General features: G+C 34.2%; 2 protein-coding genes and 1 pseudogene across 6 annotated transcripts in view; all 3 read left to right on the top strand.

Moving 5' to 3' along the window:
- Window positions 1-2,801, top strand: part of LOC132718429 (growth hormone secretagogue receptor type 1-like) — a 57,175-nt gene extending 54,374 nt beyond the window's left edge. For 4 of the 5 annotated variants that reach the window (XM_060702125.1, XM_060702127.1, XM_060702128.1 and 1 more), the window contains exon 2: window positions 175-2,801. In XM_060702125.1, the coding sequence (XP_060558108.1) occupies window positions 175-1,345 (1,171 nt within the window). In that variant the 3' untranslated portion in view covers window positions 1,346-2,801. The remainder of the gene's footprint in view (window positions 1-174) is intronic. The other variant, XM_060702129.1, reaches the window with a different exon arrangement.
- Window positions 2,802-4,948: 2,147 nt separating this feature from the next.
- On the top strand, window positions 4,949-16,446 carry LOC132718428 (uncharacterized). Its single transcript, XM_060702123.1, has 6 exons — window positions 4,949-5,172; window positions 10,065-10,209; window positions 10,581-11,067; window positions 14,436-14,554; window positions 15,605-15,748; window positions 16,015-16,446. Exons 1-6 carry the CDS (start codon window positions 5,062-5,064, stop codon window positions 16,284-16,286), a joined length of 1,278 nt encoding a protein of 425 aa, XP_060558106.1. The 5' UTR covers window positions 4,949-5,061; the 3' UTR covers window positions 16,287-16,446.
- Window positions 16,447-21,180: 4,734 nt separating this feature from the next.
- Window positions 21,181-25,624, top strand: LOC132718424 (uncharacterized; annotated as a pseudogene).
- Window positions 25,625-26,880: the final 1,256 nt, after the last annotated feature.

Raw genomic sequence — 26,880 nt, 5'->3', positions numbered from 1 at the left:
TTTATAAAATAGCTTGAAATTAAATGTAAGACGTGAGACGGATCCCTTATTTAGAATTGTACGTCATCTTTCTGGTGTAACGAATGTATCTTGACGAGTTGTAATTTACCCTTGAAACTGTTAAATGCATATCATGTAGTGCTATGATTTAAACGTTTCATTTAAATTTTACAGGAAGCTGTCAATGGAGAACATATCCGGGATCCTCAATACATCGCTTCCTACTCCAAGTCATGGACAACCAGTGTCCACAGCGGAGGCGTTCCGAATAGCTGCACCAGCGGCCATGATGATCGACCGAATAGTCACGCCCATTTGGTACGTCATCGGTATTATAGGAAATCCTATAACCATGAAAATCTGGTTGTCTAAACGTATGCGAGAGTCAAACTCTTCCGCTATCTACATCGGTTCCATAGCGATTGTTCACTTCATTTTCATATGGCTTCATCTGTTACTAGAACTTCATATAGCATGGGGCATTTCAACATATAACAAGCCGACATTGTGTGAAATATTCAACTTTTTATACATCATACCGCAATATTTAGCCCCGCTTCTTATTCTTGGCTTCACGACAGAGAGATATATTGCCGTCTGCTTACCTTTCAAAAAGGAACAATTCTGCACCGTTCGTCGGGCATGTATAGTGGTGTTTGTCTTGACAGTATTTTCTTTTCTCCTGGGATCTGTGCAAATGTACATGTGGACTTTTAACGTTGAAAGGCAGCTATGTTATTACCGGAAAGGAGCAAAACCGTTCTATGTCATATGGACGTGGATTTCTGAAATGCTTATTTTTGCCGTGGTCCCTCTATTAGTGTTAATTTTCAATATCCTTGTAATTCGCGAAATCAAACTTTTAACGCGGAGAGCTTCTTTTAGGATGCACCGCGATAGTAATAATCGCGGAAACGCAAATCAAACATCGACCGTTACGCTTCTATCTGTCTCATTTTATCTGATTTGCACTTTACTACCAGCAACTATCGTATATGCAATGCAATCAGTGATCAAGACTGGGGAACATACAATACCATACAATAAATGGTCGGAGGACCCACAGTGGCAAAAATATCTGATTTATTTCACTATCAGAAAAATTGTAGAAGAAATTACGTTTTCAAACTACGCGTGCTATGTGTTCATTTATTACATAACTGGGTCATACTTCAGAACGGAAGTTCATAAAATTCTGTGTTTTAGACTGTGCCGCAATAAAAGTAAAAGAGATGTTCAGAGGACATCAACGAAGACAAGTACCCATGCTGAGCAGTATACTTTGATAACGACAAACGGCAAACAGGAAATTTGTCAAACTGAAACTGCATCTGTTGCTGTTTAATTTTATGTCATTATTTGTTGTTGTTTTTCTTGTTGTGCAAGAATTTCTGCATAAGAACAGGATAATACCACTAAATACATGTATTTTCCTAGGTTATTTCAATATGAAATCTAATTTGAAATCTCAATAATTCAAACTGGTTAGATTTTCTTGCTTGTCAAAAAGCGGTAAAGCTGCTTCATCAAAAAACTTTATAAAATGAACACAATTGCGTTTAGTTTGACACACGAACATCTCAAATCTCACTAAATATTAGATTTATCATCTCTGTAAGTTCTTCTTTTGAACGTGTATGATAACATTGCATTTTTTTATTAAGTTATGCTGATTTTCTTTCGAGAAACATAATTTCTTAATATGTTTGGCGTGACATCTGTTATCTAATCCTTTAAATTCTGAATAGAGTTATATTTTGTAATCTTTTAGATAAAGGCTTTTTGAAATTTGCAAAAGTTAATGTCGCCTGAAATTCTTATTTTAAACAATAAGGTTTTGTTTGCTATGTCTGTTATTTTTCTAATCCAGTAAAGCCAAAGAAAGTGGAACGGTGTGTAAATAAAAACAACATTTGTTTTCCTACATATTTTTTTCGTATGTATTTTTTTTTCATTTTTACAGCTCGTTTTCCTTTTTATCTGTGTCTTCTTTTTTACAATTGGCGCTTTTTACAATTTGCTTTTTAAATATTTGCATTTTAAGAGAAACTTATCAGAAAAAGAAACAATGTTCCGGAAAAGGCGGATCAAATAGCTACCTTGTTCAACAACAGTATAAACCATTTTTCTTGTACAACAAACATAAGGCTGAATATTTTTCTATCTTAACCTATATATATAGATTTTCTATTTCCTGGTCGCATACAAACAGAGCGCTGACTCGTTCCACGTAACACTATTACACTTCAACAATAATTTAAAAAATAGGTGATTGTGTGTTATTGTTCAAATATATTATTAAATGTCTTGTCTTAAATACTTGCATCTCAATAACTATTCAATACAGCCCTAAGATCCTCTTCTGTTGAGGAAAAAATGGCAGTATACTCTTTTAAATGTTATCTAAAAAAATAATATTGTTTTTGTTTGTTTGGTTTTACGGCGCACCAACTCAATTTAGATCATGTGGCGCCGACACAGGATAGATGACTTTGGCTAACATCGAGTGCTACAAACTAACAGTAACATCAGGGGTCAAATCCACTTCACCTCCCAGAGCTAACAAATGCATAGACTCAAGTTATTCTAACCGATTAAGTCGCCTCTAACGACCAAGCAGGGCTAAACGGTGGCTGCAATTCGGATGCCTCAACCCTTAAAGACAACTCCTCAGCCGCAAGGGGAAAATGATATTAATCAGTCCTTAAATGTTAATTTAATTATCAGATAACAAACAACAAAACACCGCGTCTCAATTAAATCATAACATGCTTGTACATATATCGTTATTTATATTTTCATGCTTTATGAGAATAAACTAATTTTTAATTTATGAGTTTAGACTTAGTGAATATTTACATGACATGTTATGGAGATGTTTTGCGATTTATGAGTGTTGTTAGAGGAAGTAATGTATATTTATAGCACAGCGTCGTTTCAAACATTGTTCCAAAGGAGATTGGTTAATTAAAATGATGTTATGCTTACACTATCGTCAAATGGCGGCAGTCGTGTACGTTTTACTTTTTACTGGTGAAGAAAGACACTCCCCCACCCCAAATCCAAGGGTTCTCTTCGTGAATTATTGCAACAAATGGGAAATTGTGTAGAGCCATGGACCTTTCGCTTGCTAGCTGGATAGCCTCTTCACTTGAGAAAATCTTCTTTTCATGGATTTTAACAAAGTATATTTTTACCAGTAAACGGGGATTATCATACATGTATATATGGAAAAGCATCGATAAGAATGTCATTGTGTTGCATGGTAATATAACCAGGTCAACAGTCGGAACACCTCGTCAATTACCAATTAAGAGTCCTCGTACACAGCTTGTCGGAAAATGCTGAATAGTTGCGATTGTCATGTCAAAAGAATCTGTATGCTTAGTTCATGTAGTACTAAAAGGTTTTATATGATTTTCCAAAAATATAAAGAGAAATATAAATTTTACTGACATAGAACGTAGCGTTTAATATCTATTTTTCATTTATTTGTTATTTGTCTTTTACTTGTCAATAATAATAATAATAATAATAATAATAATAATAATAATAATAATAATAATAATAACAATAATAATAATAATAATAATAATAATAGTAATAATAATGATGATGATGATGATGATGAGAAGAAGACTACATGTAATAACAACAACAACAAGATAACTGTTGCTATCTTTAAAATTAATGTGTAATGTAAACACACTTTGATAAACTTCAAATGTTTATCTAAATTTTATTTTAATTATACAAATGACATTAAACACGACATGACCTCAAACGCGTTAAAACAATAAAGGCCATTATTCACTAAATCAGGGCAATTAACACCTCTCTAACTGCAATACTCTGACGAGTATTACTCCCAAACTCTTGTGGATGATAGCACGAATGTTATGAATAATTAATTGTAATATTCAAATTATTTACCTTTTCTCCAACTATCACCAGCATCTGTTAGAAAACAAATGTGCTTTGACAGTCCACAGGGTGTTCTAAATTACAAACATTGTAGGATATTTGACAGAAAATCCCCAAAATAGATGAGAAATATCGTATTCAATGAGATTATATCCATCCTTTACTTTTTCCGTCAAATAAGTTTCAAACATTAATCCAAAGATTACATTAACTTTGGTGTTTTGAATCATGTATGCGGAATATTGTAGATATACGACATGCTTGCTGAAAATTATAGAAATTTTGTCCTGATTCACGGAAAGTTTGCTGAATATTGTAGAAATTTTGTCCTGATTCACGGAAAGTTTGCTGCATATTGTAGAAATTTTGTCCTGATTCACAGAATGTTTTCGGAATATTGTAGAAATTTTGTCCTGATTCACGGAAAGTTTGCTGAATATTGTAGAAATTTTCTCCTTCACGGAATGTTTGCTGAAAAGTGTAGTATTTTTGTCCTTATACTCGGAATGTTTCCTGATTAAAGTAGTATTTTGTTGTCCTAATACACGGAATATTTGCTGAATAGTGTAATATTTTTGTCCTAATACACGGAATGATTACTGAATACTGTAGAAATTTTGTTGTAGAGTATTTATAAATATAGTATGAATATATATGATCTACGTAGTGTAACCTGATCTGAAATAATTATTCTGAATATAAGTATATCTCAGTTACAAAAGAAGGAAGAGTACTTCCTGCACACGCTTAGACAGTTTCTGTTGATGGAAATACATTAAAATTTGAAGGTTTAATCACCCTGTGTATACAAGTACATTTCTAATTTGAACAATTATTTTTGATGTTAATTCAAATAACATACATCTGCAAGTGTTCTTTTCATTTTTTTTAATTAATATAATAATTGAGGGATAGGGGGTAGAGAAACCTGAAACAAAATCTACGCCCTAAACAGATGACACATTAAGATAAACAGCTGCATGCATGATTATGCATAGGCCTATCACTAAGTTGATCAAATACACACATTTCACGGTTCAGAAAACGTTCACGGCTTTGATAACGGCTTTTAATTTGGCTTAAATATTCGTCTTCTCCAATGTGTTTATATAATATCATTGCATAATATCATAAACAATGTATGACTTATGTATTATTGGAGCTGGAATGATTGGGTCGGCTGCTGCCCGGCATGCAACAGTCACTTCCGGTCTAAACACGTGTTTAATAGGACCAACAGAACCAAAGGTAAGTACTTGTTAAACTTTGTTTCAATCATGACAGGAGGTACCAATTTAAAAGTTTAATTTTCTTTTTTAAAGGTGTACGTGAATCAGTAGTTTAAACCGATTAAGGAGGTATACAACCGGCAAGTTAACTATAAAATACTGTCAACATGTAGCACATCAATTTTCACTTTGAGATTACATATCTAATCAGGAAATAGATAATATAACAAATATTTTTATTTTGTTTTTAAATTACAGTTAAATTACAATATACGATTTTACTGACTTAAATGTTTCAACATTTTCAAGGAAACAGAAAAATATAATTATATAATTTTCGTAGCGCAAGTTAGCCAAAGAATTGTGTTTGCGGTCATTGTATCCGTAGATATATTTTAATTATCGAAGACTGGCCTATGGCGGGAATGGCCGAAATATTGTTTTTTTATTTTAGTTTTTGCTGATCTATAATTGTATATTTGAGGTGATCAATAGAATAAAATATACAAATTAATAAGGATATTTGAGCGCAATATTTTATATTTACTATATGTAGGTAAAATGATTTGAATTGGGTGGACCAAATCTCGTCAAACCATTGACATTGTACATAGTTTTTTACTTTACATTTTTATCACGTGTGTACGGTGGCACAAATGTGACATGTGAGTGTTTTTATTAGTCGCCGGTAGAAACCGGCGACTATATTTGTAATAGTTTAATATTATACCTATGGTAGGAGAAGGCATTAATTTCTGTAAATAAAAGCATAACAATTACTGAACAATTAAAGACTACAATTGTTTTCAGTAATCTCAAAAATTCAAACATACAATAATGTTGCTAAATGAAATGAAATATTCAAATACTGACATCGTAAAAAGCAACATTACAATATTTATAAAATGAATTAATGACGTATCCCTATGGACCAGTCATTGAATTTGGGGATGCTTTTACTTTTTTTAAAGTGTCAAGCGTTGCTATTTTATGATAAATAAATCATGCATGATATTTGAAATGACACTTTTAAATTATCTGGTTGTTTGTATCTTATGAGACCTATTCTATTTTTTATCTTATTTATTATAAACAGTTTCTCCCAGAATCACGTGACTACACGTTGTATGTTATTGGTATGAAATCTATTAATAGTAACAAATGGCTGATAAGATAGACATACAGGTAATATGTGAATGGTTGGCAGGTGATAAAGTGCAAATCAAAGTAATTTTGTATGAAAAATCTCGGTATGACAGTAGGGGTCGGAATCGTATTGGATACACAGAGAAAACTAATAAACCATCTTTGTGTTGATAGTTTATCGCACTGAAAGGCAATTAAACATTAACTTTATTGTATGTATCGACAGGCATATTGATTTCAGCTAAATAATATATTTTTTCGATAGTGCATAAGAATAATTTGTTTATGCAGACATCACTTTTACAATAGAATTGCATTGTTTTATGCAATAATTAAGCATATATATTTTCATAGTCACTTTGCAAATATTCGATGATCGGTAATAATTTGTCGGGTGCTGAAGAAAACCATACGTTTAACGGTATTATGTATAAAGTAGAATTACAAATAGAATTATGATCATATCACTTGCTTTACAAGCCTCGATGACAAGATGTTAGATTTTAAGTTAGTTTCAAATTGAAGACTGTAGGTTCGATAAAGTGATTTTTTTTTGTATTTTGCAAAACTTGACCGTTTATCAAAATTATGAAATAAAAAAGTGCTAGAAATGAAACACACGATTTATCAACTTATGTTTCATAAAGTTAAATACGGTGGCACAGAGGTGACATGTGGGTGTCTTTTTTATCTCGTTCCCACGACATAATATCTCGTTCCCACGATATAATTATCTCGTTCCCACGACATAATATCTCGTTCCCACGACTTATTATCTCGTTCCCACGAGTTAATTATCTCGTTCCCACGAGATAATATCTCGTTCCCACGACTTATTATCTCGTTCCCACGACATAATATCTCGTTCCCACGACTTATTATCTCGTTCCCACGAGTTAATTATCTCGTTCCCACGAGATAATATCTCGTTCCCACGACTTATTATCTCGTTCCCACGAGATAATATCTCGTTTCCACGAGATAATTATCTGGTGGGAACAAGATAAATTAGCCAATGAAAAGCTTTCAATGTGACAGGAAAAGGTTATTCCCCTTTTTGCGCTTATTCGTCTTTGTAAAAACGCAACAAAAAGTTACTTCCCTCTTACATCTTTCACGCATAATCCTGTATCCGTGTTGCTGGCCTGAATGTTGGAGTTCATTCTGGACGAAGTCTATAACTGAAGATGGATCAGAGTACGACCTTCGTTGAAGTCCTTCAGACCTTAAAAGTCTATATAAATGTCTTATTGACAATAATATCCCATGTTGTTCTCGCAACACAGTCACTATTTGCCGGTAATTCAATCTTTCATGAAAGTATCTTGATATAAGGTTTCTAATATTAGCCTGATTGTTAAAGTCCATTTTAGCATTTGTTAAAAAAAGGGAAATAACTTTTAATTTTTCCACTATACTGAGTTTTGATTGGCTGAAATTATCTCGTGGGAACGAGATATTATCTCGTGAAAACAAGATAATTAACTCGTGGGAACGAGATATTATCTCGTGGGAACGAGATATTATGTCGTGGGAACGACTTATTATCTCGTGGGAATGAGATATTATGTCGTGGGAACGAGATAATTATCTCGTGGGAACGAGATATTATGTCGTGGGAACGACTTATTATCTCGTGGGAACGAGATAATTATCTCGTGGGAACGAGATATTATGTCGTGGGAACGACTTATTATCTCGTGGGAACGAGATAATTATCTCGTGGGAACGAGATATTATCTCGTGGGAACGACTTATTATCTCGTGGGAACGAGATAAATAAAGACACCCACATGTCACCTCTGTGCCACCGTAGTTAAAAGATATAATAAAAATCAATTTATGAAAACTACGCACAGGATTTGTCCGAGATTCGAACTTGCGCCTACTACATGTAGGTTACAACTTCGTCATACTTACCACTAGGCAATCGAGCAGTATTAATTTTTATAATTATACATGTAATTATACTTACAATAAAATCGTTAACATTAATCATAATAAGTTATGTAAGCAAACGAAACAGCTCCCGAAAATATTGAGTCTCGGGTAAATATTGCCAAACAATACTTGCTTATTTAATAATGATAACAGTTTCTTGACAAAATTGCTAAGCAAGTTTGATTCAAATATGATGTTTTATTATAACATAAGATAAATTTTTTGCATAAAACTCTCATTAAGGAAGATATAATTGTGGCAAGTAAATGAAAACGTGTTTATGAATAAACATTACTCAACTTATTGTTCCTCTTTTCTTTATACTCGAACCATTAAACTGATATTTTCTTTTATTTATGATAATTTACAATCATATTTCTATCCGGCGACTTGATGCTTTAGCATCAAAATCTCTACTTGTATTTATCTTGTGACCACAAGATACTATGTCACTACGTTTCCAGAGTTCACTGTGACAATAAATGGCGAAATCTTAACGCTCTAACCTGACCCACCTGGGTCAAGTTAAGCAACCACCACTTTATTCTTTATAAGGAGAAAAGTTTTATTCCTGTGACCGTCTAGTGTGTTTATTTTGCATATATTAAATGTTCATGTCATTGACAACCGTACATCAGCTGAAGGACGTAAATGTTTGATACGAAGAAAGAAAGAAAGAAAGAAAGAAAGAAAATAAAGAAAGAAAGTAAGAATGAAGGAAAGAGAAAGAAAGAAAGAAAGAAAGAAGACAGAAACAAAGCAAGAAAGAAAGAAAGAAAGAAAGAAAGAAAGAAAGAAAGAAAAAAAAGAAAGAAAGAAACAAAGCAAGACATAAAGAAAGAAAGAAAGAAAGAAAGAAAGAAAATAAAGAAAAAAGTAAGAAAGAAAGAAAGAGAAAGAAAGAAAGAAGACAGAAACAAAGCAAGAAAGAAAAAAAGAAACAAGGCAAGAAAGAAAGAAAGAAAGAAAGAAAGAAAAAAAGAAACAAACAAACAAAGAAACAAAGCAAGACAGAAAGAAAGAAAGAAAGAAAGAAAAACTTGCAACATTAGAAAAATTAGAAAGAAGCCAGTATTATAACAAATATTTTGTCATGAATTTTAATGATCTCTGGCACCGTCTGGTTAGCTCACTATGTGAAGCGTTGGGCTGTGAATCAGGCGATCTGGGTACGATTCCCATACGGTGAAAGTCACTTGCGTTGTGATAGATTATACAATCTTCGCACTGGCATGTACAGAAGTTATCAGTTACTTGCGGAAGTTTAAGTTATCAGTTACTTGTGGAAGTTTAAACTAGTTATCAGTTACTTGCGGAAGTTTAAGTTATCAGTTACTTGCAAAAGTTAAGGCAACAAGTACTGGTTAAGTGATTGTCAGCCAGCCAAGGAACGACATTGTGACTGGAATGCGCTCTGGTAAATTCAATGTGGCTTACTGTCGTGATCTGGAGTTAACACTACCAACACCACCAACTTCACTGGAATGATCTATGATCAAAGTCTAAATTATTAACTAAAATTAACTAAAACGAAGTTCATAATAAAGAAAATGTTAATGAGGTTTAACCTTTTGTGTTAAGAAATGCATGCCAGTGTGACAAGGTCCTATTTTTTGGCTGCTCTTGCTTATCATATTTTGATACTGGTATCCAATAATCCCTCGTAATTTCCATTTGTACGGTCCAGAGACAAAAGACGAGCAAGTACTTTACGCAAAGTCAGTAACGTCATAATTTATATAAAAATACTAGTAATCTATAACATAAGTTACATCTATTTTAGAACATCTATTTATAAACTTTATTGTAAGATCGTCATTTCAGAATAGAGGCTATGATAAGACTAGTGGAATTTATGGTTCCTATTTTGACGAGGGAAGAATAACACGATGTATGGATAAAGATGCCGTGTGGTCAACTTTAGCACGAGAATCAATCCAGCGCTACAGAGACCTTGAACAACAGTCCGGTAGGAACCATTGCTTAATTATCTATTTTTTCCTATTTCATCATACGGAAACAAACAAACATACAGCATACATATCAGCTAAGCATAGGTGTGGTAATAATTTCAATATTCTACATGCATATTTAAATGCTCATGTTCGCTGCATCAGAGAGTTATATTACCATAAATGTATGTTACCGATAATCTCTTTGATATTAATTAGAAGGGTGTGCAATTCTAGAAATGTCAAAAAATTGAAAATTATCAATTAAAAGACCACAATCATTCATGCGCGTCCGTTGAGTATTGTTTAGTTTCTTTCTACACTTCTTTTGTCAATCATGACGGATATGACCGTCTATCTTCTAAGCTAAAATTATATCTTTATTCAGGTATAAAGTTTTATCAGGAAGTAGGAAATCTTATGATAGGAGGAAGATCTTATTTGAATAAGACCGATGAAGTAGCGTCAAGAAATGCGATTCCTACCCAGAAGCTTGACATTAAATTGCTCAAACAGAGATTCCCATATCTTAGGTTAACTGAAGATACTAATGGGAGAATGGAGACAAAGAAAGCCGGGTATGTAAATCCGAGGCGAATGGTTAAAGCTCAAAAGACAATGGCAGCAAAACAAGGGTGCACAATAATTGATGACGTGGTAAATCACGTGACTCGTATTGTACAATCAGATGGTTCTTATGTGATGTTAATTAAGACAGAAAAGGGACTCTCGATTTGGAGCAAAAAGGTGTTGTTAGCCACCGGAGCATTTACTACCTTTAGGGATGTTTTGCCGGATGTAAGACCCGAACAAATCATTTCTCCACTCCTTGTGTCTTTATTAGAAGTAGAGGAGGCAAACTTGAAAATGTTCACGTGAGTAAAATTAAATATATGAACTATCTTTATGTAACTTAGAACACTTCCTGTGTCGAGGAATTAAGTCGAACTTCGTTAAAATACTAAAATCGAGGTAACAGAATCCTCAAACCTGACTTCTGGAAATTTTTGGGCACTTTGGACTTCATACCTCTGATCACGATGGGATACCGAAAAGTGCTGACTTTGAGTAATTGTCCTCAAAGTAGCGTAAAACACAAACATGATAATATTTTGACAACACAATCACTATAAATGAAGCATAAGATGGCATTTTGCCAATTAGTAAAATTGTAATCAGAACAACAAAACTATAGATAATAAGAACTGAAAAAAAGGGTTTTGGAAGCTTAATGCGTCTTTTAGTTGAACTAATGTGTCAGAATAAGTTACAGTTACATCAGCATTTTATAAAGCTGAAAAAGGCAACGATCATATAGGGCAGTTACAAAAATGCCATAATGGCGGCATGGCCGAGTGGTTAACGCATTGGACTAGTAATCTAATGATCGCTAGCCGCATGGGTTCAAACCCCGCCAGGGGCAAGCCGTTGTTGCCTTGAGCAAGAAACTTGACACTCATTGTTCAGTACTGGTTGGTTCCAGGAACAGATTCGAAAGTGTGTCTATAAGCTAATATAGCTTCCTACACAATCGAACTAAAATAAACAAGATATGTTTGTAAAACATGTATGCCCCCTATCAGCAGCCAATTAGTCATGTGATAAGGTTATTATGCATGACTTCTGACCCAGTGATCAAACAATTAATAAGGGTTATAAAGTATCTACTGGTCATGACCTTGACCTTTGACCCCTTGACCCAAAACTCAATAGGGGTCATCTGCTGGTCACGACCAATCATCATACAAAGTTTGAAGTTCCTAGGCCTAGGCGTTTTTAGTAAATTGATCAGAAACCGTTTTTACCTACAAGGTCAATGTGACCTTGACCTTTGACCCCTTGACCCCAAAATCAATAGGGGTCATCTGCTGGTCATGACCAATCACCATGCCAAGTTTGAAGTTCTTAGGCCTAAGGGTTCTCTTATTATTGATCGGAAACGGTTTTAACATACAAGGTCAATGTGACCTTGACCTTTGACCCCAAAATCAATAGGGGTCATCTGCTGGTCATGACCAATCACCATGCCAAGTTTGAAGTTTCTAGGCCGAAGCGTTCTTTAGTTATTGATCAGAAACCGTTTTTACTTACAAGGTCATTGTGACCTTGACCTTTGACCCCTTGATCCCAAAATCAATAGGAGTAATCTGCTGGTCATGACAAATCACCATACCAAGTTTAAAAGTTCCTAGGCCTAAGCGTTCTTGAGTTATATGATCAGAAACCGTTTTTACTTAAAGGGTCAATGTGACCTTGACCTTTGACCACTTCACCTAAAACTCAATAGGGGTCATCTGCTGGTCATGACCAATCATCACACAAAGTTTGAAGTTCCTAGGCCTAAGCGTTTTTAGTTAATTGATCGGAAACCGTTTTTACCTACAAGGTCAATGTGACCTTGACCTTTGACCCCTTGACCCCAAAATCAATAGGTCATCTGCTGGTCATGACCAATCACCATACCAAGTTTGAAGTTCCTAGGCATAAGGGTTCTTAAGTTATTGATCGGAAAGCATTTTTACCTACAAGGTCAATGTGACCTTGCCCTTTAACCCCTTAACCCCAAAATCAATAGGGGTCATCTGCTGGTCATGACCAATCACCATACCAAGTTTGAAGTTCCTAGGCCTAAGGGTTCTTTAGTTATTGATCGGAAACCGTTTTTTACCTAAGAGGTCAATGTGACCTTGACCTTTGACCCCTAGACCCCAAAATCAATAGGGGTCATCTACTGATCATGACCAATCACCATCTCAAGTTTGAAGTCCCTAGGCCTAAGGGTTCTTTCATTATTGATCGAAACCGCTTTACCTACAAGGTCAATGTGACCTTGACCTTTGACCCCTTAACGCCAAAATCAATAGGGGTCATCTGATTGGTCATAACCAATCACCATACCAAGTTTGAAGTTCCTAGGCCTAAGGGTTCTTTTGTTATTGATCAGAAACCGTTTTTAATTAAAAGGTCAATGTGACCTTGACCTTTGACCCCTTGACCCCAAAATCAATAGGGGTCATCTACTGGTCATGACCAATCACCATACCAAGTTTGAAGTTCCTAGGCCTTAAGGTTCTTTAGTTATTGATCGGAAACCGTTTTTGCTTTCAAGGTCAATGTGACCTTGACCTTTGACCCCTTGACCCCAAAATCAATAGGGGTCATCTACTGGTCATGACCAATCACCATACCAAGTTTGAAGTTCCTAGGCCTTAAGGTTCTTTAGTTATTGATCGGAAACCGTTTTTGCTTTCAAGGTCAATGTGACCTTGACCTTTGACCCCTTGACCCCAAAATCAATAGGGGTCATCTACTGGTCATGACCAATCACCATACCAAGTTTGAAGTTCCTAGGCCTTAAGGTTCTTTAGTTATTGATAGGAAACCGTTTTTGCTTTCAAGGTCAATGTGACCTTGACCTTTGACCCCTTGACCCCAAAATCAATAGGGGTCATCTACTGGTCATGACCAATCACCATACCAAGTTTTGAAGTTCCTAGGCCTTAAGGTTCTTTAGTTATTGATCGGAAACCGTTTTTGCTGAAAAGGTCAATGTGACCTTGACCTTTGACCCCTTGACCCCAAAATCAATAGGGGTCATCTACTGGTCATGACCAATCACCATACCAAGTTTGAAGTTCCTAGGCCTTAAGGTTCTTTAGTTATTGATCGGAAACCGTTTTTGCTTTCAAGGTCAATGTGACCTTGACCTTTGACCCCTTGACCCCAAAATCAATAGGGGTCATCTACTGGTCATGACCAATCACCATACCAAGTTTGAAGTTCCTAGGCCTTAAGGTTCTTTAGTTATTGATCGGAAACCGTTTTTGCTTTCAAGGTCAATGTGACCTTGACCTTTGACCCCTTGACCCCAAAATCAATAGGGGTCATCTACTGGTCATGACCAATCACCATACCAAGTTTGAAGTTCCTAGGCCTTAAGGTTCTTTAGTTATTGATCGGAAACTGTTTTTGCTTTCAAGGTCAATGTGACCTTGACCTTTGACCCCTTGACCCCAAAATCAATAGGGGTCATCTACTGGTCATGACCAATCACCATACCAAGTTTGAAGTTCCTAGGCCTAAGGGTTCTTTAGTTATCACTCGGAAACCATTTGGTCTACGGACCGACGGACCGACGGACCGACAAGTGCAAAGCAATATACCCCCTTTTTTTCAAAATGGGGGCATAATTATGTATAAACCAAAAAGAAGATAAACCTGTCTTTTTCTTTTCTTTTTACAGAAAAATGCCATGTATTATCTATTATGGAAGAGCCAATGAAGTCTGGCAGGTTCCGGCCTCACATAAAACCAAAGATGAGATTTCGTTCTACATGATGCCACCAATAAAATATCCTAATGGTAGTATATTTCTTAAGCTAACATGACACAAGGCACTTCGATTCCCATATAACCTGTCCATTATCTTTCTAAATACTAAACAGATTTCTTCATGTGTGGATGTTCTTATCGAACATATCCTTTAATCTTTAGCAAAATTGTGTTGCGACTGAATTTTCTCAAGTTTCATTTTCTTAAATCTCCTCTCATTTCACAAGGTCGACATCTACCAGCAGTGACATTCAGTCCAGTGATTGTGTTTTCGATCCTAGGGTCAAGGTCATTCTTCTTCATACGACAATATCAGACAGTAGGTCCAGAGGTTGGTCATGACTAATAAATGATCCCTATTGATTTAGGAATATAAATGGGCCTCTTAAAGTCCAAGGTCTTATAGTAGTTTTTAACACAAAAGGTTTATCCGACAAATTACAATTGAACGCTTAGGCCTAAATTCCTAAGATTTGGTGTGGCGGTTGGACATAACTAAAAGATGAACCATATTTTGTGGGGGGTTATGATATATTGGTTTTAATCGGTGGGCTTTATTTTCACGAACATTTCATGTGAACGTGCTATTGTTCCATGTGAATATGTTGAACTGAAAAGTGATATAATTAGAACAGAGACCAGCAAGAATCAAGAATATGTACCATTTGAGCAGATAACTGTCATTGTTAGTTTGAGAATAAGACAGCAAGAAATAATACTAAGATTGTTACTTACTAGTATTGAGTAAAATATGTAACTTAAACGCTCGTTTAAAAATATTCACATCATGGTACATAGGGTAATCCTAAACAAATCTATTTCATTATTTAAATAAACGGTACCGTTTCATGCTTAGAGCAATCATCAGGTACAAATGGAGTTGATTAAACTGCACAGTATTGCAATAAAAACATAAAACGTTGATTCCTTAATCGTTTACTTATACTTGCTCTAACTTGCTAAAGAGCACTGTGCCTATGGTTCTTACTCGTTTTAGTCACTATTTCGTAATTTATATTGAAAAAAGACATGTTAGAGCATATTAGCATTATTATCATTATTATTTTTATTTCATTGCAGGAAAGTATTATATTAAACTGGGTCTAAGAGATGCCGCAAGTTCTGAATCAATAAAAACCCCAGTTGATGTGACAAAATGGTTTAAAGAGGGCAATAAAGTTACGGCTAAGCATGTGACTAATTTTGCGAAATCATTGTTCGATGGTAATGTGAGATTGAAAAATAATGTATTCATTATTTATTTATAATATAGCTTTAATATACTCCATAAGTCAAGTATTGCACACATTGTTTTCGTCGTCCAAAGATTTATATTGTTTTAAATTCGATTTAATGTGAATTGCACTTTTCGTAGATATGCAAATAGTATTATTATACTATAAGTAAAAGGATTTCTTTTCTCTCTTTTTACTTCTAAATGAGTTTTTATAACAATTCATATTTTCTTTCTTTTCCTATGCATAATTTAGGTGTTGATTTTAAATCCTGGCAAACTGACAGCTGCGTTATAACAGAAACGCCCACTACACATCCTTATATAGACATGATTCATGCTCAGTTGGGCGTGGCTATCGGTGGGAATGGTTTTGCAGCGAAATCGAGTGACGAGATTGGTCGATTGGGCGTCAGCATGATGACAAGCCAATGGGATTCAACAATACCAAGAGACATATTAAAATTCAAACTCTTACCAACATACCCGAGCGAATATAAGGTCACAACTCTAAAAGGAAAGCTCTAACTGCAAGCAAAAACAAATGAAAAAGATCAGCTAATGACAAGAGTATGATAAAAAATATAGGACACGTGCATATGACTTCATCTGTACATCTGTGTGGTGAATGTTTTGTACAAAAGTGTTTGTTTTACAAACGAAGGAAATATACAAATTATCAAGACAACGTATATTGGTACATGCTACACGCAAGGGGGTAATAAATGGTTATAAAGGTTTTATTTACAATATCAGTCAAATAATATTATCTTCTTTTAATGTTGGCAAAGTTCTTCCAACTCTCTGGTATGACTGAAATGCCCAGTAGATTTTTTTGTGGACAATTGTGATATTCTAAAGAATAAAATAAATAATGTTTTGGTGAGATAAACATTTTCTAGGTACCATTGGATATTCTTTTCGAAAAAAGGCACATTCTAGCTTTCTTAATGACCAGTTCCGTTATGTTTTACATTTTACATTGTCTATTCTATGATCACATCCGTGTTATTTGTGCCGTGTGGCGGCTGTAAAAAGTCTCCCCGTACATTTAATCAATGATGTTATATTTCCGATCCTTGAAGATCGTTCAGCACGACATTATTGTTGTGCTTGTGGTATTTTTAGTTTCAACTTTTCGGCATTTTCTAGTTGGGTGGTTCCAATATTCCTACTTGAATAATGTTGAATCACCCTTAGGATATGTTGCCTGCTTTTTAAATTTGTCTTTTGACGTCTTATCTGTGATACGCAGGCTTCATAACCTCTGATCCCCTTTCTAAATTCCATTTTATTTAGTTCCGCCCATTGTTTTCTCGTTTAGGGCACACGCTTTTTATTACTTGGGGACCATACGCCGCTTTTCATGGAATGGCACTAGTGTGTCACATTGAAGGTTCCATGATAACCGCCGTATGAACACATCTGCGGATGTTTCTAAATTCATAATTTTACTATTTCACGTTTAAATGTTGAATTCTGCTTAAGCCGGTGCTAGGGGGCGTGGACGGTAGTATGCACTTGACAGTACTGTCCATGAACAGGCTCAATCAAACCGAGCCTGCAACATTTTCAATTTTGCCGTGTTGGGTTTTCTTTAGGGATTCTGTATTTGTCTATTCTATGATCACATCCGTGTTATTTGTGCCGTGTGGCGGCTGTAAAAAGTCTCCCCGTACATTTAATCAATGATGTTATATTTCCGATCCTTGAAGATCATTCAGCACGACATTATTGTTGTGCTTGTGGTATTTTTAGTTTCAACTTTTCGGCATTTTCTAGTTGGGTGGTTCCAATATTCCTACTTGAATAATGTTGAATCACCCTTAGGATATGTTGCCTGCTTTTTAAATTTGTCTTTTGACGTCTTATCTGTGATACGCAGGCTTCATAACCTCTGATCCCCTTTCTAAATTCCATTTTATTTAGTTCCGCCCATTGTTTTCTCGTTTAGGGCACACGCTTTTTATTACTTGGGGACCATACGCCGCTTTTCATGGAATGGCACTAGTGTGTCACATTGAAGGTTCCATGATAACCGCCGTATGAACACATCTGCGGATGTTTCTAAATTCATAATTTTACTATTTCACGTTTAAATGTTGAATTCTGCTTAAGCCGGTGCTAGGGGGCGTGGACGGTAGTATGCACTTGACAGTACTGTCCATGAACAGGCTCAATCAAACCGAGCCTGCAACATTTTCAATTTTGCCGTGTTGGGCTTTCTTTAGGGATTCTGTATTTGTCTATTTTACAGTCATGACTTTTCAATATCTTTTGGCAGATTCAGTTTATTATAAGTACATTGTAAGTTATTTAGTATCAATTGTTTGGTTATAGACTCTATATTAAAATTCTTCCTCATTTACAAGTTTTCTGAAGCAAGTAAATAACTTCTCGTAGGCTTCTTTTCAAAGAAGTTTACTTGAATCCAGTTGACTTCTTTTGAAAAACACTATGATGAACTAAATAAAAGTACAAAATCCATTGGCCATTAAGCCCTCTCTCTCCTCACAAGCGCCTCAACAGTTGTATGACGTTTTAAATAAATAATTTTAATTGAGTTATAAGTATCAATTATAGTTTTCAAGGTTTCAAAATTTAGTGGCTACCGACATGCAAAATGCTACTATTGACATCATAAGAACCTCTGGCATTTTCAAAATACCACACGTTCATGAACTCGCGTTTACAAATGCAAAAAAAATATCTGCTCAGCGTGCGTTCTATAAGGAAATATTCAAATGATCTTAACAGTTACAACATATCTTTAAAGTACCAAATTTCCAATTAAATCTCTCCATAAAAAACATATATTATTGGATCTGTCATTTTTGTGACAACGCATGCCAGTCCGTTTCCTACCATCAATGATACAGAAAAAATATCCAAACGGTAATTACGTCTGTAACTTCCTCTCATTTTAACCAATGTTTTACCGTATGCATATCTTCATGTTAATACAATTACGTTACATATTAAGTATTGTTGAAATCTAACATACATAAATATTTGCATCAAATACATCTTGAAACATCAAATTTTACAAACAAAATGCCATAAGTCTTGACTTCAGATGTTTTTCCAATGCATATCTATTGATAGTACAAGCAGTTTCCATAACTTTTGTCGAAATCCATCTTTGTTTTGGGTAACCCACTATTCAATCATATTATTTTAGTGCGGACAGGTGAAGACCTGTCAGGGGACAAGGTAACGCTAATTATTTATAGTAATAAATACATTTCTTAAACTGTATTAATATTTTTCTTAGCTATACTTTTGAGAGTAAGTTTGAAGGCGCTAACTTAGTGAGAGGAAAATTCCGAATATTAATCATTGTTAGCCATTTGGTACATGGATATTGATTTCCCATAATGTTACCTTTTATGGAAACAAAACGAGTCACTCCCAAAACTCTAAAACTGTTCGTGAATTTATTTACAGTCGACGGTCATGCTTTTTTTTTCTCCCGCAACTAAATGCCATAGATTTAGTATGTTTACCATGATCCAATTTCCCCAGTCATTGATATACATGTTTTCTCCATGTTTTTCTCCCAACACATTTACATGCCTATGGCATGCCTTATTGTATCATGTCATCCGGACAGTCGGAACACCTTGTCAATTACCAATTAATAGTCCTCGTACACAGCTTGTCGGAAAATGCTGAATAGTTGCGATTGTCATGTCAAAAGAACCTTTATGCTTAGTACATGTAGTACTAAAAGGTTTTTGTATGATTTACCAAAAATATAAAGAGAAATATAAACTTTACTGACATAGAACGTAGCGTTTAATATCTATTTTTCATATATTTGTTATTTGTCTTTTACTTGTCAATGATAATAATAATAATAATAATAATAATAATAATAATAATAGTAATAATAATAATAATGATTATAATGATGATGATGATGTGATGATGATGATGATGATGATGAGAAGAAGACTACATGTAATAATAACAACAACAAGATAACTAGCTGTTGCTATCTTTAAAATTAATGTGTAATGTAAATACACTTAAACTTCAAATGTTTATCTAAATTTTATTTCAATTCAGCTAACAAGTTTATACAAATGACATTAAACACGACATGACCTCAAACGCGTTAAAACAAAAAAGGCCATGACATGACCTCAAACGCGTTAAAACAATAAAGGCCATTGTTCACTAAATCAGGCCAATAACTGCAATACTCTGATGAGTATAAATCCCAAACTCTGTGGATAGTAGCAAGAATGTTATGAATAATTAATTGTAATATTCAAATTATTTACTTTTTCTCCAAATATCACCATCATCTGTTTGAAACAAATGTGTTCTGGCAGTCCACAGGGTGTACTAAATTACAAACATTATTAGGATATTTGACAGAAAATCCCCGAAATAGATGAGAAATCTCGGATTCAGTGAGATTATATCCATCCTTTACTCCTTCCGTCAAATAATTTTCAAACATTTTTCCAGAGATTACATTAACTTTGGTGTTTTGAATCATGTATGCGGAATATTGTAGATATATGACATGTTTGCTGAATATTATAGAAATCTTGTCCTGATTCACGGAAGGTTTGCTGAATATTGTAGAAATTTTGTCCTGTTATACGGACTTTTTGCTGAATATTGTAGAAATTTTCTCCTTATACACGGAATGTTTGCTGAATAGTGTAATATTTTTGTCCTAATACACGGAATGTTTGCTGAAAAGTGTATTTTAGGTGGACTTTTACAACAAATATTTGAAATAAACTTTTCAACAACTTTAATTCCAGCATTAAATTACTATTTGTTTACATGATTAGTTTCTTAGCGTAGGTTACACCGAATTACCGTATCCGTTCTGTGAATTCATACTTTTGTGTTCGAGGTCCTTATCCAAGACTGACAGAAGGGGTTGAGTGGTTGCAATTGTGAATAGTGTAGTATTTTTGTACTTATACATGGAATGATTACTGAATACTATAGAAACTTTGTTGTAGAGTATTGAAAAAAATAGTATGTATATTTATGATCGACTTAGTTTAACTTGATCTGAAATAATTATTCTGGATATAATTATATCCCAGTAACATAAAAAGGAACAGTACTTTCTGCACATGCATAGACAGTTTCTGGTGATGGAAATGCCTTAAAATTTCAAGGTTTAAGCAACTTATGTAAACAAGTTTATTTCATAGTTTTCTAATGTGAACAATTTTTGATGTTCATACTGCAAGTGTTCTTTACATTGTTTTTTTTATTAATATAATAATTGAGAGATAGGGGTAGAGAAACCTGAAACACAATCTACGCCCTAGACAGTTGACACATTACGATAAACAGCTGCATGCATGATTATGCATAGGCCTATCACTAAGTTATTCAAAAGCACACATTTCAAGGTTCAGAAAGGCCTTTTAATTTAGTTTAAATAGTCGACTTCTCCAATGTGTTTATATAATATCATTGTTTAATATCATAAACAATGTATGACTTGTGTATTATTGGAGCTGGAATGATTGGGTCGGCTGCTGCCCGGCATGCAATAGTCACTTCCGGTCTAAACACGTGTTTAATAGGACCAACAGAACAAAAGGTAAGTACTTGTTAAACTTTGATTCCATCCAAAGTCAAATGGATTACAGATTATTATTTTAAAGTTAAAATAAATAAATAAAAAGAAGTGTGCCTAAATCAGTAGTTTAAGGAATATATAAAACCGGCATGTTATTGTCAACATGTAGTTCATCAATTTACGCTTTGAGATTACATATTTAATCAGGTAATAGATAATGTAACAAATATGTTTGTTTGTTTTGAAATTGCAGATAAATTACATTGCACGATTTGGCTAGTTTTTAGCATAAAAATTTTCATACTGATATCCTATAATCCCTCGTTATGTCCAATTGTACGGTCCTGAGGCAAAAGTCGAGCAAGTTACTAGCGGATATACAGTAAGGTTATGGTTCATTTAAAACACTAGTAATCTACAACATAAGTTATATCTATTTTAGAACATCTATTTATAATTGAAATAATGAAATAATCATTTCAGGATAGAGGCTCTGATAAGACTAGCGGAATTTATGGTTCCTATTTTGACGAGGGAAGAATAACACGTACGATGTATGGATAAAGATGTCGTGTGGGCAACTTTAGCACGAGAATCAATCCAGCGCTACAGAGACCTTGAACAACAGTCTGGTAGGGATCATTGTTTAATTATCTTTTTGTACGGAAACAAACAAACATATCAGCATAGTTGTGATAATAAATTCAATATCACAATTAATTATTCTACATATATATATTATAAGGCCAATGTTCGCTGCATACGAGAGTTATAGTTCCAGAAATATATGTAATCGATAATCTCTTTCATATTAATAGGAAGGGTGTGCAATTCTAGAAATGTCAAAAAATTGAAAATTACCAATTAATGGACTACAATCATTCATGCGCGTCCGTTGGGTATTGCTTAGTTTCTTTCTACACTTCTTATGTGTCAATCATGTGTGATATGACCGTCTATCTCTATCTTTATTCAGGTATAAAGTTTTATCACGAAGTAGGAAATCTAATGATAGGAGGAAGATCTTATTTTAATAAGACCGATGAAGTAGCGTCAAGAAATGCGATTCCTACCCAGAAGCTTGACATTAAATTGCTCAAACAGAGATTCCCATATCTTAGGTTATCTGAGGATACTAATGGGAGAATGGAGACAAAGAATGCCGGATATATAAATCCAAGGCGAATGGTAGAAGCTGAAAAGACAGTAGCAGCAAAACAAGGGTGCACAATAATTGATGACGTGGTAAATCACGTAACTCGTATTGTCCAATCAGGTGGTTCTTATGTTATGTTAATCAAGACAGAAAAGGGACTCTCGATTCGGAGCAAAAAGGTGTTGTTAGCTACCGGAGCATTTACAACCTTCAGGGATGTTTTATCCACTCCTTATGTCTTTGCTGGAAGTAAAGGAGACAAACTTAAAAATGTTCACGTAAGTAAAATTAAACATATAGACTTTTTTGGATGTAACATTAAACGATTCCTGTAGTAACTTTCAAGGGTCGACTAGTTGAACCGATCTTCGTGAAAATACTTCCAGAGGTAACAGGACTCAAACCTAACTCATGGGAATTTTGAGACACCATGAACTTCAAATCTCTGACCTTGCTGGTATACCGAGGACTAGATTTTATATAACACGAAGCCACATTAAGCCTCAGAAATGAATTCATACATTATATCATCTTATAGGAAAAAGGGCAAACATGCGTGCCATAAATAATTTATTAAAAGATTTGGAGATTGTTAGATGCTAATCACCTGCAAAAAGTAGTGCTGGCTGTGAATATTTGGCGCTTAATGAGTATCGCAAAACACAAACAAAGTAATATTTTGACAAACAATTAACTAAATCACTATTAACGTTAGAAAACAAAAGAAGGATACGATGGCATTGTGCTATTGTGTTAAACTGTCATCAGAACATCAAAATTATAGATTTCAAGAACTATAAATAGAAGGGCTTTAGATGAGTAAATATTTGCACATATTTAGCTGAACTAATTTGCCGAGTGCTCGGATCGACAGGATAACTTACAATGCACTTAGAATTTCATAAAGCTGAAAAGGGCAAACACGGCATAAAATAGCATCAAAATGAAGATAAATCTTCTTTTCCCTTTTTTTCAGAGAAATGCCATGTATTATCTATGATGGAAGAGCCAATGAAGTCTGGCAGGTTCCGATCTCGCATAAGAGCAAAGACGAGATTTCGTTCTACATGATGCCACCAATACAATATCCTGATGGTTGTATATTTTGATAACCTAACATGGTGATACTTGTCCATTATCTATTTTTAATTCTAAACAGATTTTTGCACGTTTTGATGTTCGTAGTGAACTTTAGCAAATTGTGTAACGACTAAGTTTTCTCAAATTTCATTTTCGTTCTAACCTTTCTTTAATTTCCTTTCATTTCAAGGTCGATGTCTTTCTGAATAAGCATCGCTCCATTCTTTTTCCCCGCTATTTTTATCCGTATTGTTTCAAACTTTACATTATATATATACTCATCAGTGTAATAGGAGGAACTGGGTGTCTTGCACTAAGGGTGTATGCCTCTCAGTCCAAACTTATGGGTTAGAGTCATGATCATGCTTTTTCATACGACAGTATCAGTAGGAAGTGGACTCACAACAATCTTTTTTTCAAGTTTACGTCATTGTGAGTGTGAATAACACAGTAAAAAATTAAACTTAGATCGTTACATATCGAGTAAAATATAGAACTAAAATGCTTATTATTCATAGCATGTTACAAAGGGTAATCCAAACCAACCAATTCTTTAAATAAACAATTAAGGTACTAACTACTGTACAATTTCATGCTTTTAACAATCATCAGGTACAAATGGAACTGATTAAACTGCACAGTAATGCAACAAAAACATACAACGTAGTTTCCTTAATCCTCTCCTTATACTTGCTCTAACTTGTTATAGAGCACTGTGCCTGTGTTTCTTACTCGTTTTAGTCACTATTTCATTTTTTATATAGGAAGGAGGCATGTAAGAGCATATAAACATTATAATTTTATTTCATTGCAGGAAAGTATTATATCAAACTGGGTCATAGAGATGCTACAAGTTCTGAATCAATTACAACCCCTTTTGATGTGATAAAATGGTTCAAAGAGGGCAATAATGTTACGGCTAAGCATGTGACTAATTTTACGAAATCATTGTTCGACGGTAATTCGAGATTGAAATTGTATTCATTATTTATATATAATAAAGTTTTAATATACTCCTCAAGTCAAGTAAGGCATATTTTGGTTGCACACATTGTTTTCGTCGTCCAAAGATTTATATTGTTTCACATTCGATTATTTAATGTGAATTGCACTTTTCGTAAGTATGCAAAATATGAGTATTATAAGGTAAAAGGATTTCTTTTCTCTCTTTTTTACTTCTAAATGAGTCTTTATGACAATTCATATTTTCTTTCTTTTCCTATGCATCATTTAGGTGTTGATTTTAAATCCTGGCAAACTGACAGCTGTGTTATAACAGAAACGCCCACTATACACATCCTTATATAGACATGATTCATGATCAGTTGGGCGTAGCTATCGGTGGGAATGGTTTTGCAGCGAAATCGAGCGACGAGATTGGTCGATTGGGCGTCAGCATGATGACAAGCCAATGGGATTCAACAATACCAAGAGATATATTTAAAGTCAAACTCTTACCAACATACCTGAGCGGATATAAGGTCACAACTCTAAAAGGAAAGCTCTAACTGCAAGCAAAAACAAATGAAAAAGATCAGCTAATGACAAGAGTATGATAACAAATATAGGACACGTGTATATGACTTCATCTGTACATCTGTGTGGTGAATGTTTTGTACAAAAGTGTTTGTTTTACAAACGAAGGAAATATACAAATTATCAAGACAACGTATATTGGTACATGCTACACGCAAGGGGGTAATAAATGGTTATAAAGGTTTTATTTACAATATCAGTCAAATAATATTATCTTCTTTTAATGTTGGCAAAGTTCTTCCAACTCTCTGGTATGACTGAAATGCCCAGTAGATTTTTTTGTGGACAATTGTGATATTCTAAAGAATAAAATAAATAATGTTTTGGTGAGATAAACATTTTCTAGGTACCATTGGATATTCTTTTCGAAAAAAAGGCACATTCTAGCTTTTTTAATGACCAGTTCCGTTATGTTTTACAGTCATGACTTTTCAATATCTTTTGGCAGATGCAGTTTATTATAAGTACATTGTAAGTTATTAAGTATCAATTGTTTGGTTATAGACTCTATATTAAAATTCTTCCTCATTTACAAGTTTTCTGAAGCAAGTAAATAACTTCTCGTAGGCTTCTTTTCAAAAATGTTTACTTGAACCCAGTTGACTTCCAGTACTAAATCCATTGGTCATTAAGCCCTCTTTCTCCTCACAAGCGCCTCAAGAGTTCTATGACGTTTTCACTAAATTATATTAATTGAGTTATAAGTATCAATTAAAATTTTCAAGGTTTCAAAATTAAATGGCTATCGACATGCAAAATGCTACTTTTGACCTCATAAGAACCTCTGCTATTTCCAAAATACCACACGTTCATGAACTCGCGTTTAAATATCTGCTCATAGTGCGTTTAAAAGGGAAATATTCAAATGATCTAAACAGTTACAACATATCTTTATAGTAACAAATTTCCAATAAAATCCCTCCATAAAAAACTATATATTACTGGATCTGTCATTTTTGTGACAACGCATGCCAGTCCGTTTCCTAGAAACAATGTTGCAGACAAAAAAATATCCAAAAGGTCATTACGTCTGTAACTTCCTTCATGTGGAGAGTAAGAACTTAACCAATGTTTTCCCCTATGCATATCATCATGTTAATACAATAACGTTACATATTAAGTATAGTTGAAATCTAACAAACATACATATTTGCATCAAATACAGCTTGTAACATCAAATTTTACAAACAAAATGCCATAAGTCTTGACTTCAGATGTTTTTCCAATGCATATCTATTGATAGTACAAGCAGTTTCCATAACTTTTGTCGAAATCCATCTTTGTTTTGGGTAACCCATATTCAATCATATTATTTTAGTGCGCACAGGTGAAGACCTGTCAGGGGACAAGGTAACTCAAATCATTTATAGTAATAAATACATTTCTTAAACTGTGTTAATATTTTCCTTACGCTAGACTTTTGAGAATAAGTTTGAAAGGGAGAAAAATTGCGAATAGCCATTTGATACGTGGATATTGATTTCCCTTAATGTTACCTTTTGTGAAAAAAAATGAGTCACTCCCAAAACTCTAAAACTGTTCATGCATTTATTTACAGTCGACAGTCATGCTTTTTTTCTACCGCTACTAAATACCAATATCAATGATGTACATGTTTCCTCCATGTTTTTCTCCCAACTCATTTACACGCAAATGGGGATATTGTATTTTAGTTTTCCCCTTCCTTAAAGAAATTTACCATTTTTTCCCGTACACGCCTGCTCTTAGCTTAAATGGAGGGTTTTTTAAAAACCAATGTAAAAAATGGGCGACAAAATACCCCA

Source organism: Ruditapes philippinarum, unplaced genomic scaffold (genome assembly GCF_026571515.1).
Source record: "Ruditapes philippinarum isolate M1 unplaced genomic scaffold, ASM2657151v2 ctg2935_1_1_1_1, whole genome shotgun sequence".
In the NCBI taxonomy this organism is placed as follows: Eukaryota; Metazoa; Mollusca; class Bivalvia; order Venerida; family Veneridae; genus Ruditapes; species Ruditapes philippinarum.
Note: the sequence above shows the minus strand (reverse complement) of the source record. Positions and strands in the feature narration are given on the sequence as shown.

What these genes read in the sequence shown, in the direction of transcription:
- LOC132718428 (XM_060702123.1), top strand. Translation starts at nt 5,062, where the DNA reads ATGTATGACTTATGTATTATTGGAGCTGGAATGATTGGGTCGGCTGCT. An exon ending in GCAAACTTGAAAATGTTCAC is followed by an intron (nt 11,068 to 14,435) that starts GTGAGTAAAATT and finishes TTCTTTTTACAG; the next exon opens with AAAAATGCCATGTATTATCT. An exon ending in ACCAATAAAATATCCTAATG is followed by an intron (nt 14,555 to 15,604) that starts GTAGTATATTTC and finishes ATTTCATTGCAG; the next exon opens with GAAAGTATTATATTAAACTG.